This window comes from Gadus macrocephalus, chromosome 9, assembly GCF_031168955.1.
Source record: "Gadus macrocephalus chromosome 9, ASM3116895v1".
NCBI classification, from domain to species: domain Eukaryota; kingdom Metazoa; phylum Chordata; class Actinopteri; order Gadiformes; family Gadidae; genus Gadus; species Gadus macrocephalus.
Genome location: NC_082390.1, coordinates 11,997,280 through 12,014,358, shown reverse-complemented (window position 1 = coordinate 12,014,358; position 17,079 = coordinate 11,997,280). Strand labels below are relative to the sequence as shown.

Below are 17,079 nucleotides of genomic sequence, written 5' to 3'. Positions count from 1 at the left end.
ACACAGAGACATTCTGGTCACACATATCCACGCGAGTCATGTCAAACACACCTAGTCAATCATTAAATATCCTCTCCAAGCTAAATAGCTTGTTTTAAAGGAGGAACGAATTTTGCCCTGTGCCAGACATGATATGAAAATATGGTGCGCTCAAATGTCAATAAATGCTATCTAACATGCTATCTTAGTAGCTCAACATATACAGATTGTTGTAAATGCGATGTACTCTGTACGTTCATTGCATTTTAATAACACATTTACATTTTCACCTATGCATGATCTCACACACACTTAGAATTAATACATCAATGCCCGAGACACCCATTAATGCACGAATACACACATCCATTATATTTACGCTCAGACGCACACAGTGAAACACTGATCACACCCACTCTTCACCTGATGAACGTGCGCTTACAAGCACTCATCAACTATGGCTTTTCATATATTTATATTTTCTAAAGTTGTATTTAGATGAATTTATATACCTTTGGAAAGCTAGGACAAATTGTCTTTGCAGGGTTGGAGTAGTTCAGTTTGTTTAAAATGTAGACCTTTGTACATTTCACCCCCATTAGTACTTTAAGTACTAACATTCATGTTATTTGGTTATCCATGCATTTTTTGGCATGGAAATACAGTTACAAAATACATAGGAAATACAAAACATAGATAGATGGGTTCAAAAGCAGGCTGCTTAAACCAGCCATCAACCACACACAGTCCACCATATTTTTGGACTATATGATCTATTATTTGATTGCCATGCAGTATTTGGTGCACAGCTATGTTATTCTATGCTCTGCGGTCCAACTTTGGGCAGACCAAAGAGGGTGCTTGAGCTTTGCTCGATATGTATTGACACGAATCAAAGGGCAAAAACTCACAGCTCAATGGACAAATGGCTGGCTTCAACCATAAATCAGAATGCATTGGGTCAGACTGGCTTAGGGTTAACCTCCAAACAGCTGCTAACTACAGGAACTACTTAACGCTACACAATCTGGAGCAAACAGAAAGTTAACAGGACTACTATTCAAGGACTTAGAGGCAAACAAATAGATAAATAGTGTTTAAGAAGATTCTCCTGTGGAAGCGACATCAAAGCCCTTAATGAAGGAGAGAGAGAGAGAGAGAGAGAGAGAGAGAGAGAGAGAGAGAGAGAGAGAGAGAGAGAGAGAGAGAGAGAGAGAGAGAGAGAGAGAGAGAGAGAGAGAGAGAGAGAGAGAGAGAGAGAGAGAGAGAGAGAGAGAGAGAGACTCATTCACGTCTGGTAGAATACAAATAATATTTTCCTTCGATACTCAGATATTGAGAATATCACTTGATTGAACCATATTTCTCTGACTGGGTACTGGGTTGCACAGTTCTAAACACATCCTTAGTAAATTATCCAGCAAATGCATTTTGTCAGAACATGCATTGTCTTTGACAAATATGATCCTGTATATACCATTCTATTTCAATAAAGTGTTTAACGCTCAAATGAGTTCACAAATAAGAGACAGACAGACTGACAGACAGGCTGACACACAAAAATGAGTTTGAGTTGATAAGTGAGTGTCTCTCTCTGTAAGAGTGAGGAAAAATCAAGGGCCGATAATTGTCTTTTTGATGTTAGTATTGATTGATGTGAAAGGGACAGATAACACAAAGTGTGTTCTCACAGAGGTGTGGGGGATTGTGACCTGACTCTGGTCCTAATCGAAAGCTCATTTACTCTTTCTCTATCAATCAGCCTGTTTCCTTCATCACTCTTGGTTCTCTCTAATCTTCATCATCATCATTGTCATCATCTTGTCCAAAAACCACACACCCTATCTCTCACACACACACACATACACATACATGCACACACATATACGTACACATGCAGACACACACACACACACACACACACACAAATCTATGTCCTTAATTTAGTACTTATTGGTTATATTCAAGCTCTCATACAAATTAATTATTGATACATAATCAAGCATAGTGGGGGGAACCCTCACTGGCCTTGGAACGATACACAATGTTTTCTTTTTTTCCTCTTTAGGGAAAGTCTCCCATCTATAAATGGATTGTTGTGACAAGTGTATCATGCCTCACATGTGTTGAATCGTTGGATGAAGTGACCCAACCAATACACTCAAAAAGAGCCAAGATAAATCTTCTGGAGGGTGGTAGGTTTGCACGATGCTGTTCCGCATAAATGGACGATATGATCATGCATTTCAGAAGTGCAATATCAAGTAGCCTGCTTTATTTACAAAAGGTGTATGATAAACTTATTCACTTAGGTATAGGTATTAAATGATGATGTATTGTGGAATGACCAGTCCCTCCACATGGGCTGTAGAGAGACTTCAGCACCGTGGACAGTTCTATCACAGAGGGAATCTGGCGAGGTCATTCATAGTGGTTAAAAGTTCAGGATAGTGGTAGAATAAAAAGCCCTCTACATCTACCAAGCCAATGGTAACAGTAGACAGTATTGGTCACGCAAATTATACTGCATTATTTTGAAGGGGGAATAATATCAAGCCATAGGAAACTGTAAGACAATATCGCCCTTTGGTGGACTAATGGAGAACTACACATGAGGCACATATCAGATAGAAAATAACTTAATAATTAACAGTCCCTATGCAAACAACATTTGTGTTCTGTACTTTTGAACGATAACTCAACATTAAAAAGTATTTGTGAATATGTAGAATGCTAGGGATATCATCAAAGTATAATGTACTAAATGTCAACAAAACAATGAAACAATTAGGGTAACGTTCTCATTTTATTGTTCTTATGAGTTTTTTTTCTCTGAAGAATGCTGATAAACGCAAAGAACGGATTTCATTCTCTTCTAAGGAAAACTACTCAGCAACATTGATGATCAGAGGTAGTGTGAACTGGGAATGATGCACTCCAAAGGAGAAGCTGGGAGCAGTAATTCTGGTGCAGGTCACCTGAGGACAGAAAAGTGTGATTTAAGGTGCTGTAGGCAACATGTGTCATTTGAGTGTAATTGGTTAGCAATGCCATTGCTGTCTGTCAGCTATGAGTGAGGGACAGGCTCCTTAACAATATATTTAGGTAAGGGTATTTTTCTTTTGCTCTCTCTCTCTCTCTCTCTCTCTCTCTCTCTCTCTCTCTCTCTCTCTCTCTCTCTCTCTCTCTCTCTCTCTCTCTCTCTCTCTCTCTCTCTCTCTCTCTCTCTCTCTCTCTCTCTCTCTCTCTCTCTCTCTCTCCTGTTCTTGCTTGTTTTATTTTCTTAAAACTCTCTGTCTGTGTATGTGTTTTGGTATTTGTTTCTGTGTGTATGTTTGTGTGTGTGAGTGCAAGGAATCTTCAATTGTTTGCCAGCAATTGTACACCAAAGCGGTAGCTGTAGTCATTAGCAGCTTTTCGCTCTGGGAGTCCAATACTCATAATGTTTTTGACTTAAAATAAAATGTGGCGTGTGTGTGTTTTGTTTTTCTGGATTGCAAATTTATTTGCAGTGGCTTTTATAGGTTAATAACGGTGGTAATTGTATTGACTTACCAACTCTCTCTCTCTCTCTCTCTCTCTCTCTCTCTCTCTCTCTCTCTCTCTCTCTCTCTCTCTCTCTCTCTCTCTCTCTCTCTCTCTCTCTCTCTCTCTCTCTCTCTCTCTCTCTCTCTCTCTCTCTCTCTCTCTCTCTCTCTCTATATATATATATATATATATATATATATGTCCAACTTGCCTTCTCGGGCCGATGCGCTCCAGGGCCTGGTTTCTTGGTGTTGTCCCCAGACATGCTGTTCCGTCCCGTCATGCTATACTGAGGAGGTTTGTATTTGAAGAAGGAAGGGTCCACTGCCTTATAGGTCCCAGGGGCCGGGGGTCTACATTGGAAATGTATACACATAATAGTATTATTCAGATCAAGTCCTCCATGAGTCAAATGTCAATAATGTTTACTTTTATTTTTGTATAATTTCTACTGTGTTTATACTACACGAGTATACTTTCTGTATATTTTTGCCAGATTAATTTCAATCTTTTTCCCTGTACTTGCTGCTGTGACACCCAAATTGACCGTCTCGGATCGATAAAGTGCTATATCTTGATTCTAGGAAATATCTACAGCATTTAATTTTTATTATTGAATACTGACAATGATACATTTCTAAGCAATAACATGGACTCACTTTCTGCAGGTCTTCATGGAAGCTGCCGACCTTGCTGCGTCCACAGTTGGGGGCTGCTGTCTTGCAGACTGTCCCGGGGCCCAGCACAGAGGGCAGCATGTATGCAGCAGGGCCTGCATCATGATGATGACTACACATTAGGACCCCGACTCTGCAACGACTATCTTCATCTCGTTCCCTACAGAAGCACTTTTGTATAAACATATATGATCTCTGCCCTCTTTCGGTTGCTCAGAATCCTTTCTCAATGCTTTATATTATGAAGACATTCTGCCAGAATAGTGAAATAAATGATGATCCTATTTTACCAGGCGTCTTGTCATTGTTGAAGTCCTTGCTCCTGCCAGTCAGAGAGAAAGCTGGCGCAGAGTAGTAGAGTGACCTTCCAGCCTTTTCGGGTGAGTATTGACCTAAAAGCATGACGACAAACAGCAGAATTTTCAAAAGCGAAGTTTTAGACAAGGTGGACAGAATCGTTTTTTAGGTCTACTGGGCTAAATATAAATACAACAAGAACAAATTCATTTCATTAATCAGTACTTTTTTTTCTACTCGTGTTGGTCGCTACAGGAAGTAAAATTCCATATTACAGTTTACATATGACATCAGGGTTTCTGCTGACCTGGACCAGGGATATCGAAGCGCATGGGTTCCTTGTGGCGCCCGTACAGAGAGTAGGCTGGGGTTCCAGACCGGCCCACCCTGGTGATGTTGGCGGGGACCAGGTACCTGGGTCCTGGGGAGCAGTCTGCGCCGATCAGCCCGTGGCGCGTTCCAAAACTAAACACTGGCGCTTTCAGTCTGCAGGGGTCATGGTTATCAATACCTGTAAAGGTAAAACTCATGTAAACCAATGGGATGTACACATTTGTTAAAGAGTAATAGTGGTGACATTGGACGTTGGCATTGGAAGGTGGTTTGGTGAAGAGGTTGTTGGCTACCGATGAGTCCAGGTAGGGCATATTTGGGCCCTGGGCTCCCATAGAGAGCGGCTATGGGTCCTCTGGGCTTGTGGGGCCTCCAGGAGCCAACCCAAGGCTCACCGTCAGGCATAGCTAATCTGAAATGCAATTAAAAACATTGTTGACTGTGATTCATAGTTACTCATTTGCAACAAACAAAAAATTGATACTCGATTGTGGTAGCATACTGAATAGCATACTGGATTGAAAGGTCGTAATTTCGCTAAAGAACGGAAATATTAATCTAGTCACAGGGCTTCATTAGATATTGTGGTGGGCCTTACGTGCGAGCTTAAAGTACGAATGGGGAAGTTCAATACCCCAGGTATTTATATCTAAACCGCATTCTCAGGCACCATACCTAACGTCTAAACGTCTTAATGCGAAACTTTTCGTGAAAATAACTTACCTGTGTTGTCTTTTTCAACACAACTAAAGTGTCCGTTGGGCGAAAACACAGATTGCTTGGGAGCTACTTGTCATCTTGCCACCATGGCAACGTCGCTACAGAGATGACAAACTTTCCAACCGCAATGCATGACATACAGACGGTCAATGGAAATTAATATTTTAATTCATAAAGACACATTGCAGTTTTCACGATAATTGTCATTGACAATGTAGTCAATGTATTCTTTAGAATACATAATGAACATGGGCTTTTTCTTTTCTGTCAATAGTCAGATTTAGTAAGCAATTATCCTTCCGAGAGTATTGATTATTATTCAAATGTTTTAATGTTTTTAAGCACACCAACAATAGAATACACGCAACATAAATCACATACATTGCAAGATAGTAAAATAAAAGCACCACAAAAACACCAGCTCTGAATAAAATATGAATAAACAATGTAAAAAAAAATATATATATATATATAAGGGGTGGGGGGTTGGGTGGGTGTAGCTACATCGCAACATCAGAAAGGATGAAAAAATAGGATAGGATCGTCGATGTGTTGATGTCAAACAGTGTGTGTTGATTTTCGTTGACGGAAGCCTGAATGTTCTTGTGGTAAATCCATATTTTGTACCATCCGCGTTTTATTGAAGTCCCACAGTCGGAAGTTCAGTTGTAATCATTGTGGAGGGACAACGTTGCTTTTAAAAGTTTCTCTGGAACTTTCCTTAAAAACCTTCATCACCGCTGCATGATTTGCCGTTTCCTCCGGGGGTTGCTGTTGGATCAAGTTATTCAAATTCAGAGCCCAAGATGGAAAATAACAATAGTAATAAAACACAAGTAACAAAATTTAGGGATTTCACATAGGAAACTCTTTACCACACACACACACACACACACACACACACACACACACACACACACACACACACACACACACACACACACACACACACACACACACACACACACACACACACACACACACACACACACACCTCTTACCCTAGTAACTGCTTTCAGCAGACGCTGCAGTACTGCGTCCTCTCTATGTGGACACAAGCTGACCACTGTTCCCACACAGCTCAACAGACAGGAGATGGTATGTCTCTGAGGCTGCAATCACACACCTTTTAATATGTATCTTTTTAATACGGACATTCAGTAAACATTATGGTTTAGCCAGACAAAGTCTAGCAGATGAATGTGTGGATGCTTTACCATCCGAAGGGCAGCAAGTGGGTTTGTATGGTTGGCTCCTGAGGTTATCTTCTCCACGTCTCCGGCACTCAAAACAGGATCCTGGAGTAGAGTGGGCATAAACCTTCTTTACTCTTTTCAGAGGGAATAATTGCACATTGTTGATTGAAAAATGAATCATATTTAATTTTGTCTCAAGTGCCTACATTGCATGCAGAAAACAAATGTATTAAAACTGTACACATTCCTTACCAATTCTACATTACAAGGAAAAACATTTAAAATGTATATATGATCCAGTGGCTATAACATCATAGCCAATAATATCACCATTTGATTCCAATTTAATAGCAAGCCTTCATATAGGCTCTCCTCATTCTTGTAGCCTGTCTTGCCTTTATATGTCCTATTTTGATATAAAGATGCTGCCATTGGACGTTTGTGTTTCTTTCTATCAAAAACATGTCTTACCTTGAGTTTCTCAAGCCAGGACCACAGCATACAGCTGAGAACATGTGGATCGCTCTCCGTCACCAACAAAGTCCAGCCACACTCACTACTGTTCAGCTCCTCCTGTGGTTCAGATAGAGGCCACAGACCACTGGTTTTACTGCATGGAGCCTGACACACCATCAGCTATATGATGGGATGAAGATGATGCTATTGTTGGTTTTGTTTGATGATTGCAGGGTGAAACTATTAGACATTTATGGTGGCGATTCCCATGATGGCTTGAAAATTGGAGATGTCGGAAGGTTCAATTTAGGTTCAAAGGGATAAAGGTTCAATTTGTTAAGGTTGAAATTATGATGGGGTTAGGGATTGTTATTATGTTAAGCTATCTAGTAGCACCCTTGATATGTTTGTTTGTGTACTTATTGTCGAGTGAGTTCACCTGCAGCAGAGCTGACCGTTGCAGAACAGTCTCCCCCAGAGGATCCAGATTGGCCAATGCCTTGGCGACTAAACGCGCCGCTGAAGTGCCTGGTTTGTGACGATTTCTACGCAGCTGAAGCCCAAGAGAAAAAACATGTCCGTCAGTAGCCTACCACATTTTAACACGCCCTCGGGACAAAGGGCCAAAAGTTCCACGTTGATGAGGATATGGCTTACATCGACGTTGGAGCTGAACATAGGCAGTGCCGGGTTGTTTTTAGCCGTGCATCTTGATCGAGGAACACTGGAGTTTTTGGGCTTACTGACAGGTTTTGGGATAATGCATGACCTCTGTTTTTTTTCTTTTTGGTTGCTTTGGCGTTCTGCTGAACGGGAGGAAGGGCTGGGACTGACTGGTCTCAGATCAGCTCGTATCAGGTCGCGCCCACACCATTCTCTCGCTCTTCCCAGTGTAGGGATGCAGTAGGGGCCCAGCTCTAAGTCCTTTGATTAAGAACACAACCAGAGGACAAACGGTTATAATTATAAACATCATGAAGATCATACTCGATCATACATGAATGATACACTTTAAAGAAGGCATTATACTTTGACCTGCATTTCCCGTCCGGAATAAAATATAAGTAAGAACACTTATTTTGAAATTGCGCCTCATATTGTTTTTATTAACAATTTCTGCCTTAAGAAAATTCATCTTAGAATGGCTGACCTTGTTGACCGTAATCTTGGTCAGGTCTGAATCACTGTAGCTTCTCTTGTTCACCAGCAGCTCTCTCTTCCTCTCCCAGAATCCCACTGGCTCATCCCAGGAGGAGATGGACCCCGAGGAGCCCAGCCAGGAGCCCCTGTGGCCCTCCTTCAGCAGGGGGAGGTACTGCTTGCTGACCAGGGTCTCCCTCACTGCCCTGCCCAGGGTGCGCAGCCCCGCCCTCTTCTCCAGCTCCGCGTGGACCTCCGGAGGGGCTGGGACCCCCAGGGCCAGGCATGACAGACACACACACAGCAGGTACACCACCTGAGAAGGGAGAGCACAGTGGAACACCATGACATTTACATGGAGTCCAGTAGCACACGCTTCTATCCAAAACGAGTTCTCCAAATTGGAGAAGCTACAAAAATTCAATGGCAGAGAATATAATTCAGATAGGCCAACCGCATTCAACACTGTAGCCTAATCTGTAAACTGCATCATTACAATAGACGCATGCAAGATGGAAGAGATCTGGTAAGTTATTCTACATTATATATGACGGGCATCATCTATTTTAATGTTTGAACAACTTCAACATTCCTGTTCATCATACCATGGGTGTTGTGTGGTCAAATATATGACTATGATTTACAATATATGATTCACCATTGCTGTTATATTATATTATACCATACATGATGCAATTTATGATAAATGTTTCACCATTCCACGTGATACAATTACATCAGTTAGCTACAATCTCCACCTCAGGTGCAGATTTGTCCAATATATGATGTTGAATATTATACCATAGGTGTGGTCCCAGGTAAGTGGCATTAAAATACAAGTTTAGCAACGAGCAGCAAAGTCAGGTTGTGTACCTTGGGTGTGTGTCTGAGGGTCCGCGCCTCGGGCCCGTGCAGCAGGAGGGCCTGGCGGTTGAGGTAGTGCTGCAGGGTGAAGTGGGCCCCGTGGCGGCAGCCGAGGTCCGGGTACTGGGCCAGCTGGGTGCTGAGCAGCCGGGCAAAGTCAAAGACGTGCTGGATCTGAGCGCGGGTCTGGATGGAGCGGGGCCGTTTGATGCGCACGTAGTGCACCGCCTCGCTGGGACTGATGCGCAGGATGTACACCAGGTAGCAGGCTATAAGGACCCCTGCAGAGAGAGAGAGAGAGAGAGAGAGAGAGAGAGAGAGAGAGAGAGAGAGAGAGAGCGAGCTTTAGTTCTTTGTAAAAATGTATGGATGTAATCTATGTACCGGGACTACCATAGCTGATATCAAAGGAGGTGATTTATTTATTATCTCAGATAAATGCATTGCAAAATAATATCAAAGCACAAGCACAAGCACACACACACACACACACACACACACACACACACACACACACACAATGTGAAGTGTTACCTGTTCTCCCTAGACCAGCATGACAGTGCACAGCCACCCGCCCCTCTTTCACGGCAAAGGCCAAAACTTTGACGCCATCGATGATGCCCACCAGAGATGACACACCGAAATCTGGCATCCCAAAGTTGTAAAAGAAAACTATGCGCGCGCACACACACACACACACACACACACACACACACTCACACACACACACACACACACACACACACACACACACACACACACACACACACACACACACACACACACACACACACACACACACACACACACACAGTCATCAGCAACAACAAGGGGGCAGTTCAGTGCCGTTTAAAACGAGGAGTGTGTATGTGATGGCAGAGCAGGGGGGTCTCCTACTGCTGTTCTCCATGAAGGACTGCGGAGAGTAGGTGAAGCCGCTCCCAGGGTCCAGGGGAGGCCCACAGTGGGCATGCTCCCCGGGCTGCTGCATGTTGATGATGGATTTGATGTTCAACCTGCAGAAGCATACAGGCCCATTGTAACAGGAGTGCCCCCGCCCGGGAGAGAACCTCCTCCACTCCCTACCTACAAAGGGCCACCTCCCCTGTGTGTGATCCGAGAGCGCTCTAGAACCTGGATCGTTTCATACAGAGGCAGGCGTAGGGTGACCGGGTGTCCTGCGTTATGCAGGGCTGCACCGCATTTATGTTCCTTATTCTACATCCCACAGATTGAGACGATGCTCCGCATTTTGATTGGCTCTAGTTTTCCCAAAAGTCATACCACTGCGGGACGGACACTTTTTCTAAGATGGGGCTTTTATCCAATGGCTGTGATGAAAGCAGGGAAAGCTGTAGTAACGGGGCTGTGTTGATGTCAATCCAACTGTGCACACTCTTGGGTTGAGTGCAGGTTAACCGTTCACCCTCTTTGTCACCTGCTATAATACGCCCAACAAGGAGAATCGCAAGTCACCACAAAGTCACAAGCTATGCCGATTTAGATGGAATATGAAGGGTCAAGTCACCAGAGGCGGACATGCAATCAACCAGAGCAGATATTCTCACGGAGTATTTCACTCACCAACAGCTGACTGATGGTTATATTCTATCCAAAAAAAAAGGTCTTACCTGACCTTATTTTACCTATAGCACCTTTTAAATGAGCTACCATTAGCCAGATGACCAATAGTTAACCTGATAGACACGTCCAAATATGTGTCCATCATATATGTGATATGTACCTGTGATCACCAGCTCATGAAACAAAGACATAATCCACGATCCACAATCTAATCCACGATCCACAATCTAATCCACAATCCACAATCTAATCCACAATCTAGTAAATGAAACACCAGGCATTAGAAGCTACATTGAACAGTGATTACCTATGGAACTGCTCTATAATGTTGAACTTCTCCATAAGGTGCGAGGAGGGTCGCGCCATGGCAACAATGTCATCAGTCACCCTGAGGAAAAAGCATGTTGGATTATTAATCACATCAAAACAGACATGAATTCCACAATTGAGCGCAATTTGAAATTTGAAACAGAATCTCTTCATGATGATTCACCGAGACCCTTACTCCATTTGGAATTTCATACCAGATTGCATAATAATCATCCATTCTGTCCCCAGATTGTTTCCTCACCAGGAGGAGAAGAGGCCTCGTATGGCCTGTTGGTTGGCTCTCCAGCAGGCAGGGCCTTCATAGCGACAGTCCACTCCCCCACAGACCAGCAGACAGAGTACCCGCGGCGGGATGGCCTTCACCAGGTTCTCCCTAGCTTGGGAATAGGAAGGCCTCGGAACAGGCGTGGGTAAATTCAGGTCGGGCATCTCCCTGCACGAGGACTTCCAGGATCAGATCGACTGCATCGTACCGTAGATGCTGCTGTTACTTGCTGGTTGTGATGCAAGGCAAAGCTTTGAATCGAATGAGGCCTGATAGAAGTGCTGTAGGATTAGGCTCCCAACTGGAGCATATGGCTTAGTGGTTCACTAACAGCATGCGTGGACCAAAGAGTGTCTTCACACATGAAGTATTCAAAGAAAGAACTTCTGGAATACTCTGGAAACAAAACACTGAATAAATCTGCTTTTGCTAAGGTTCTCCCACTAGGCAATGTGTGAAAACAGACTATTATTATGTAAAAATTATGAAAAAAGAAATGTTAAAGTTTATGTAATAGTTTATGTATTACAACTAAAGGCAGACCCTGAGACAAATCGTAAAATGTTATTAATCCAAGGAGAAAGATGGAGCCAACATAATGAAACTCTAATAACCTCTCTGCTGTTAAATAAACTGTAAAACAAACGTTACGTACAAATATATTTTACTTACGTTAATAAAAGCTCAGTCTACAGAGTGCAATTCATTCCACTGTTCAAAAAAAGTTATTTTAGTCAAATTACTCCAGTGGTGATCCAATACGCCTCTCATAAACAAACATTTGCCCACACACTCACACACTCCTCTACTCTGACCCAGCTCCACTAAGCCTGATTAGCAGTCATTAATACATGAGCAGAGATATGTACTTGTCAATACAAGCCTCATTATGTAACCACTATCTTAGTCTAATACGAGATTCATTCAATACTGTAGTATTGTAGTTTGAAGGCCAAAAGTAGGCCTATCTATTATTCATTCATCCTACACCTGTTAGTGATTACTAATTTCACAACTAAATGATCACCCTTCACTTCAAATAAATAGAAATGGAGTTTTGGATTAAGACAAAGGCAGTTTTGTTGGCGATACATGAAGGGGCATGGCATCCACATTAGTATCTCTATGAACACATGTCAGCACTTGCAAAGATGTGTTGATATAAAAACAAATTGACACAAATCAATTTATTTATTTTAAAGTGACTTTATTCATACATTTTTTTGTAAAACATTGCTAGCGCATCACCTTAAATCGTGGCAGCTTCATGCAGAATCTGAAAGCATAGTTTGGAATGTAAGTCCAGCTACGGTATTGGGCTGGTATGAATGGTGTTTTCTAGTGTGGGAGGGGGAAGATTAACCAAGGTCATCTTCGGTCTTCAAATGCAGGGTTCAACAGAGCATTCACAATGGTATGGAACAAAAAAGAAATGAACAAAACAAAAATAACATGCTGCTTTAACTAAATAGTACTGACTTAGTGCAAATACTGTAAAAGCACAAGCCATTAATTTTATTTATTTTTTCGGACACAGCACAGACAAAAGGCGTTGTAATTGATTGAATAAATCTGCTTAGTGTAGTTGGTTTAAATAGAGCCAGCCCAGGCATCACTGACCATGTGCCTTCACACACACACATACTTGAACTCTTTATTGCAGAATTCCGTTAACAAAAGAAAAGCTGAGAATGCGAGCAGAAAGGATGACAGATAGGTGTAAAGAGACCAGAAGGCACACAGTTCCTTTTTGGTTCCTTTTACTTAGAGGTCAACATGTTCACACACATGTAAAACAAAAATAATCTATTCATTTGATTAATGCCATCCTTCTCCAGCTCATTTTAACAAGCTACAGTGGGGCTTATATAACAGCAGACACAGGGAAGATGAAAAAGTGGTGAAAGCAGTGATGGGAAACCAATGTTCCCGGGAGGGTGGTGGTTAATAGCTTGCGGTACACAGCAGGTTATCCATAACCAAAAGCTAGTAAGTTTGTTAATCATCTAAACCGCAGGTTAGTCCTTTCCATGACAATGAAAAATCGAACATTATAAAAGTGGCTGAGGGTGATGTCTGCCAACATTGGCTGAAGGAGGAGCAAGAGCGACATGAGTTAACGCTCTTCTCTGATTGAATGATACCTTCAAAACACCATTTTGCTCATCATGCAAAGGTTGGCAACAATAGGAGAAACTTAGTAAAAGGATACTTACAATAAAACCAATAAAGTTAAAAGAAGTATAAGAGAAGCATATTAATATGTTCCAATTACGCTGATTGCATTGTCCACAAGACAAGTCCTTTTTTGGGATAGCAAGTACTAAAAATAAAACCCCAAAATATATTTTTTTCATTGAATGTGGTCTTCTCTCCTTTTCTGGTGCTGCACCCTTTGCTCCGCACTCCCTCCCTTGATCTTGTGTTGTCCAGTGAAGTCCATCAGTTCTGCTTGGACAGTTCATTGGAGAGCCAGTCGAGCCCTTCGTATAGTCCAGTGCCCTGGGTAGCACAGGCAGCCTGGACGTACCACTACAGGACAAAGGACGTTATCATTTTAACACTTTTAGCTCTTTGGGTACCTCGACAAAGTACTCATGTAATATCACAGAGTTGCATCGCCGCCATTCTGGTAGGCAACTGGTATGAAGACTAGTAAGTGTAGTTAATTTTAGGTAACCATTTGTATATGGACTAGGTTTTGGACCCTAAACATCTGTAATGATGGACCTAATAATCGATCTAATCTATATTATCCCCTTAATGGGTTAGGGTTCAAGTGTTTGAAAATCAAAAGGTTCTTGAAACCTTTTCATAAGACGATGCGTCTTTGAATCACGAATACATTTTTTGGGGCAGATTTTTAGACGAACACATTGCAGGATTTTTTGAATTGCAGGAGACCGAGCTAGACTATGACTATGATCTGAGCTTAGTTGGCTACTTGTCCGAGACCACATTGCACCCAAAATCTGTTAATTCTTAGATGATCGTGTTTGATGCTTTCTCGATTGGAGGTTGTGATTTTTCTTTGCCGGACCATGAAGTCCTTATGGCCTACCAAATGGAAATGTCGGAAACATGTCATGATGGGGACTTGACTTACAGTTCGGTTGCGGAGGTTCTGAAGGCCGAGTTTATCTGTGAGTTCACTGACAGACATGGCGTTGGGAAGATCTTGCTTATTAGAAAACACCAGCAAAACGGCATCTTTCAACTCCTCCTCCGCCAACTAAATGAACAGAAAAAATGTGGAAATACAAACATGGTTAAAAATAATATGCCAAGCTTATCCCCCCTCCCCAAAATATTAAATAAAAACATTTCAAGTCCGTCATTTCAATTTTACTAAACAGCTAGTGGCTTCATTTCTCTTGTTGAACAAAGAAACTCAATAGTTCTGGTTATCCGATATTGACCACAGCCAAACTAAAGTAGACTACTGATCAACAATCCTCTTACGCCCATCACACGGTGAACACTGTTTAAAATAGTCCGATGGCGTCACCACTGAGCTCCGTAGTACAGTACGATATGGCTTTAGGCTAGATTTCACAGCTCAGTATATTGTCCATTATGATATTGTATGTACTTGATACCCACCATTTTATTCAGTTCCTCGTTAGATTCAGCCACTCTCTCTCTGTCGTTACTGTCCACTACAAAGATGAGGCCCTGGATGCAAAGAGCAAAACACATTGTTAGCAAAAGACCGGAAATACTTCAGTTAACCAGTGTGTCGACTCGTGTGTGCTGCGTACACAATGCTTTGTACACGTGATGTTAAATTGGAAGATGGTTGTGGAACAGGATCCTATTATTACAACTTGTGAGAGTTCATGCTATTACACCATCGAGTCAATTATATGGTTTGTGTTTTTCTAGACGTACCATTGGATGCAAACGCATCTATGCCAGCTACTGTTAAACTTTTGCAATCAAGACTGTTTTAGTGTTCATATGCACACAAAGCTATTCATTATTAATATGCATTGAACTGCAGTCTTCAGGTAACAGTGTTTTTAAATGTATTTAGTGTGCTCTTTATTCCGTCACTTCCCTATAATTTAACACCTAGTCCGATTTATCGTAACTTACAGAAAGTTACCAAACCGCTAACTGAAATAACCAATTCAAAGTTGAAGTTAAGAGTATTTATTCACAGGTCGGAAGAAGAAGGTAATAACGGTCACTCATGAACTAAGCATCGTGGGCAGTTCTTAGCCTACCTGTGTATTCTGGAAATAGTGCCTCCACAGTGGTCGGATCTTGTCCTGGCCACCCACATCCCATACAGTGAAACAGATGTTCTTGTACTCAACCGTCTCCACATTGAAACCTTAACAGAAGACATGGAATAACCTTAACACATTGACTCATCAAAATCGAAAAATGTCAATAATAATGAAAATTACTACATCTTACCAATAGTTGGGATGGTGGTCACAATCTCTCCAAGCTTCAGTTTGTACAAGATAGTAGTTTTTCCTGCAGCATCCAACCCCACTGTAGAGGGATAATGATAAAGAGATAAATTTTTGTTTGTTCAGTTAGGCAAACATAGGTATCTATATTATGGATTTGTCTATTTTAACCTGGCACAGATCAGTGGCTAGGCTGTTTTATTCAGGGCTAAAATCCCGGATATTATTTATTATTAGAAATAATCTTTTTGTGTGCCCAGAGGGATTTTATTTTCCCTCTGGGCTAAGCACCGGATGTTTATGAAACCTAGAATCGCCCCTGGCAAAGATGTACAAGCAGACTTTAACCGCAAAAGCTTTATGAGTTTACATCAATTAAGATAACGAGAATCCTACTGGTGTAACGTTACACGTCACTCATACAAATACAGTGAGCAAATCAATGACTGATTCGATTAATTAAATGATAATTGGGGTCACTTGTATGTGAAATTCACAGCTATTTTAAAATAACAATTAACTCTACGTTGATGTACTGCTAAATGTCAAACAAACATCGTTCTGGCCATATGTGCAATATCGCGACATGGAACTAACATTACAGAAGTAGATTGAGTAACACCATATATACTACCGATGTGTCAACATGAGAGTCATGTAACCTCACCTAACATAACATGACGATGTTATAGACGTTGATCAGAGCTAACTTATTGAAGTAGTACGGTCTTTAATAGACACGTTTAACATGATGTTACTCAAAACGATAGGTAGCTAATGCTAGGTAGCTATCTGCTCAGTAACCTTAGCTGCTAGCAATCATACTTTAAAAACTATTTTAAATGATTCCTTAAGTGTTAAATTCTAGCCCAAAACATGATTTTGTTCTGCTTAACGATTCTCAACATTTTTAAGTAGCCCAACGACCAAGTTTCGATGTTCAGCCAAAGTTTAGATCATTAGTAAAGACGACAAACAACTTAGAAAGCAGTAGCACAAGCTAATGCTAATTTGCAAGTGTATCTCACCCATTAGGATTCTCATTTGTTTCTTGCCAAAAAATCGGCTTAAGAGTGACGAAATGGTGAGACCCATTGTACGTGTTATCTCCTGGAAACTGTGTAAAATGTGCCCGGTAAACAAAATGTCTATCAATGTGTGTAGCAAGAATAACAAGTTGTTCGCCTCACTGCCACGTCCGGGCCAACGTGGAACTCGCTACGTCATCAGCTCGGGTGGCTTTTTTAACAGGGCTAACTAGAGATGCATGTATAATTATTGTTCAG

General features: G+C 41.6%; 3 protein-coding genes across 3 annotated transcripts; all 3 read right to left on the bottom strand.

Annotated features, from left to right (window-relative positions):
* Positions 1 to 2,766: 2,766 nt before the first annotated feature.
* Positions 2,767 to 5,674, bottom strand: cimap1b (ciliary microtubule associated protein 1B). Its single transcript, XM_060061837.1, has 7 exons — positions 5,538 to 5,674; positions 5,108 to 5,226; positions 4,789 to 4,992; positions 4,475 to 4,576; positions 4,141 to 4,279; positions 3,719 to 3,860; positions 2,767 to 2,957 (listed from the first exon to the last, which is right to left on the bottom strand). Exons 2-7 carry the CDS (start codon positions 5,217 to 5,219, stop codon positions 2,865 to 2,867), a joined length of 792 nt encoding a protein of 263 aa, XP_059917820.1. The 5' UTR covers positions 5,220 to 5,226; positions 5,538 to 5,674; the 3' UTR covers positions 2,767 to 2,864.
* Positions 5,675 to 5,807: 133 nt separating this feature from the next.
* zgc:77752 (uncharacterized protein LOC393862 homolog) lies at positions 5,808 to 12,561 on the bottom strand. Its single transcript, XM_060061773.1, has 12 exons — positions 11,346 to 12,561; positions 11,082 to 11,162; positions 10,088 to 10,206; positions 9,725 to 9,862; positions 9,200 to 9,471; positions 8,337 to 8,642; positions 7,844 to 8,110; positions 7,626 to 7,739; positions 7,202 to 7,303; positions 6,752 to 6,832; positions 6,536 to 6,646; positions 5,808 to 6,305 (listed from the first exon to the last, which is right to left on the bottom strand). Exons 1-12 carry the CDS (start codon positions 11,531 to 11,533, stop codon positions 6,207 to 6,209), a joined length of 1,878 nt encoding a protein of 625 aa, XP_059917756.1. The 5' UTR covers positions 11,534 to 12,561; the 3' UTR covers positions 5,808 to 6,206.
* A 267-nt stretch (positions 12,562 to 12,828) lies between these two features.
* On the bottom strand, positions 12,829 to 17,039 carry LOC132465100 (ADP-ribosylation factor 4). Its single transcript, XM_060061824.1, has 6 exons — positions 16,822 to 17,039; positions 15,795 to 15,875; positions 15,599 to 15,708; positions 14,973 to 15,044; positions 14,476 to 14,601; positions 12,829 to 13,901 (listed from the first exon to the last, which is right to left on the bottom strand). The coding sequence occupies exons 1-6, from the start codon at positions 16,886 to 16,888 to the stop codon at positions 13,812 to 13,814; spliced, it is 546 nt and encodes a 181-aa protein (XP_059917807.1). The 5' UTR covers positions 16,889 to 17,039; the 3' UTR covers positions 12,829 to 13,811.
* Between the last annotated feature and the right edge of the window lie 40 nt (positions 17,040 to 17,079).

Bases quoted from the DNA above. Each gene is read 5' to 3' on its own strand.
- zgc:77752 (XM_060061773.1), bottom strand. From the start codon at position 11,533: ATGCCCGACCTGAATTTACCCACGCCTGTTCCGAGGCCTTCCTATTCC. The intron at 10,207-11,081 runs GTAATCACTGTT...ATGCTTCTGCAG, and splicing joins ATTATAGAGCAGTTCCATAG to GTTGAACATCAAATCCATCA. The intron at 7,740-7,843 runs GTAAGCCATATC...CTTGGGCTTCAG, and splicing joins TGTTCAGCTCCAACGTCGAT to CTGCGTAGAAATCGTCACAA.
- cimap1b (XM_060061837.1), bottom strand. From the start codon at position 5,219: ATGCCTGACGGTGAGCCTTGGGTTGGCTCCTGGAGGCCCCACAAGCCC. The intron at 4,993-5,107 runs GTAGCCAACAAC...TTACCTTTACAG, and splicing joins TGCCCTACCTGGACTCATCG to GTATTGATAACCATGACCCC. The intron at 4,280-4,474 runs GTAAAATAGGAT...ATCATGATGCAG, and splicing joins CAACAATGACAAGACGCCTG to GCCCTGCTGCATACATGCTG.
- LOC132465100 (XM_060061824.1), bottom strand. From the start codon at position 16,888: ATGGGTCTCACCATTTCGTCACTCTTAAGCCGATTTTTTGGCAAGAAA. The intron at 15,876-16,821 runs GTGAGATACACT...ATCCCTCTACAG, and splicing joins ACAAATGAGAATCCTAATGG to TGGGGTTGGATGCTGCAGGA. The intron at 15,045-15,598 runs GTAGGCTAAGAA...CTTTGCATCCAG, and splicing joins ACTATTTCCAGAATACACAG to GGCCTCATCTTTGTAGTGGA.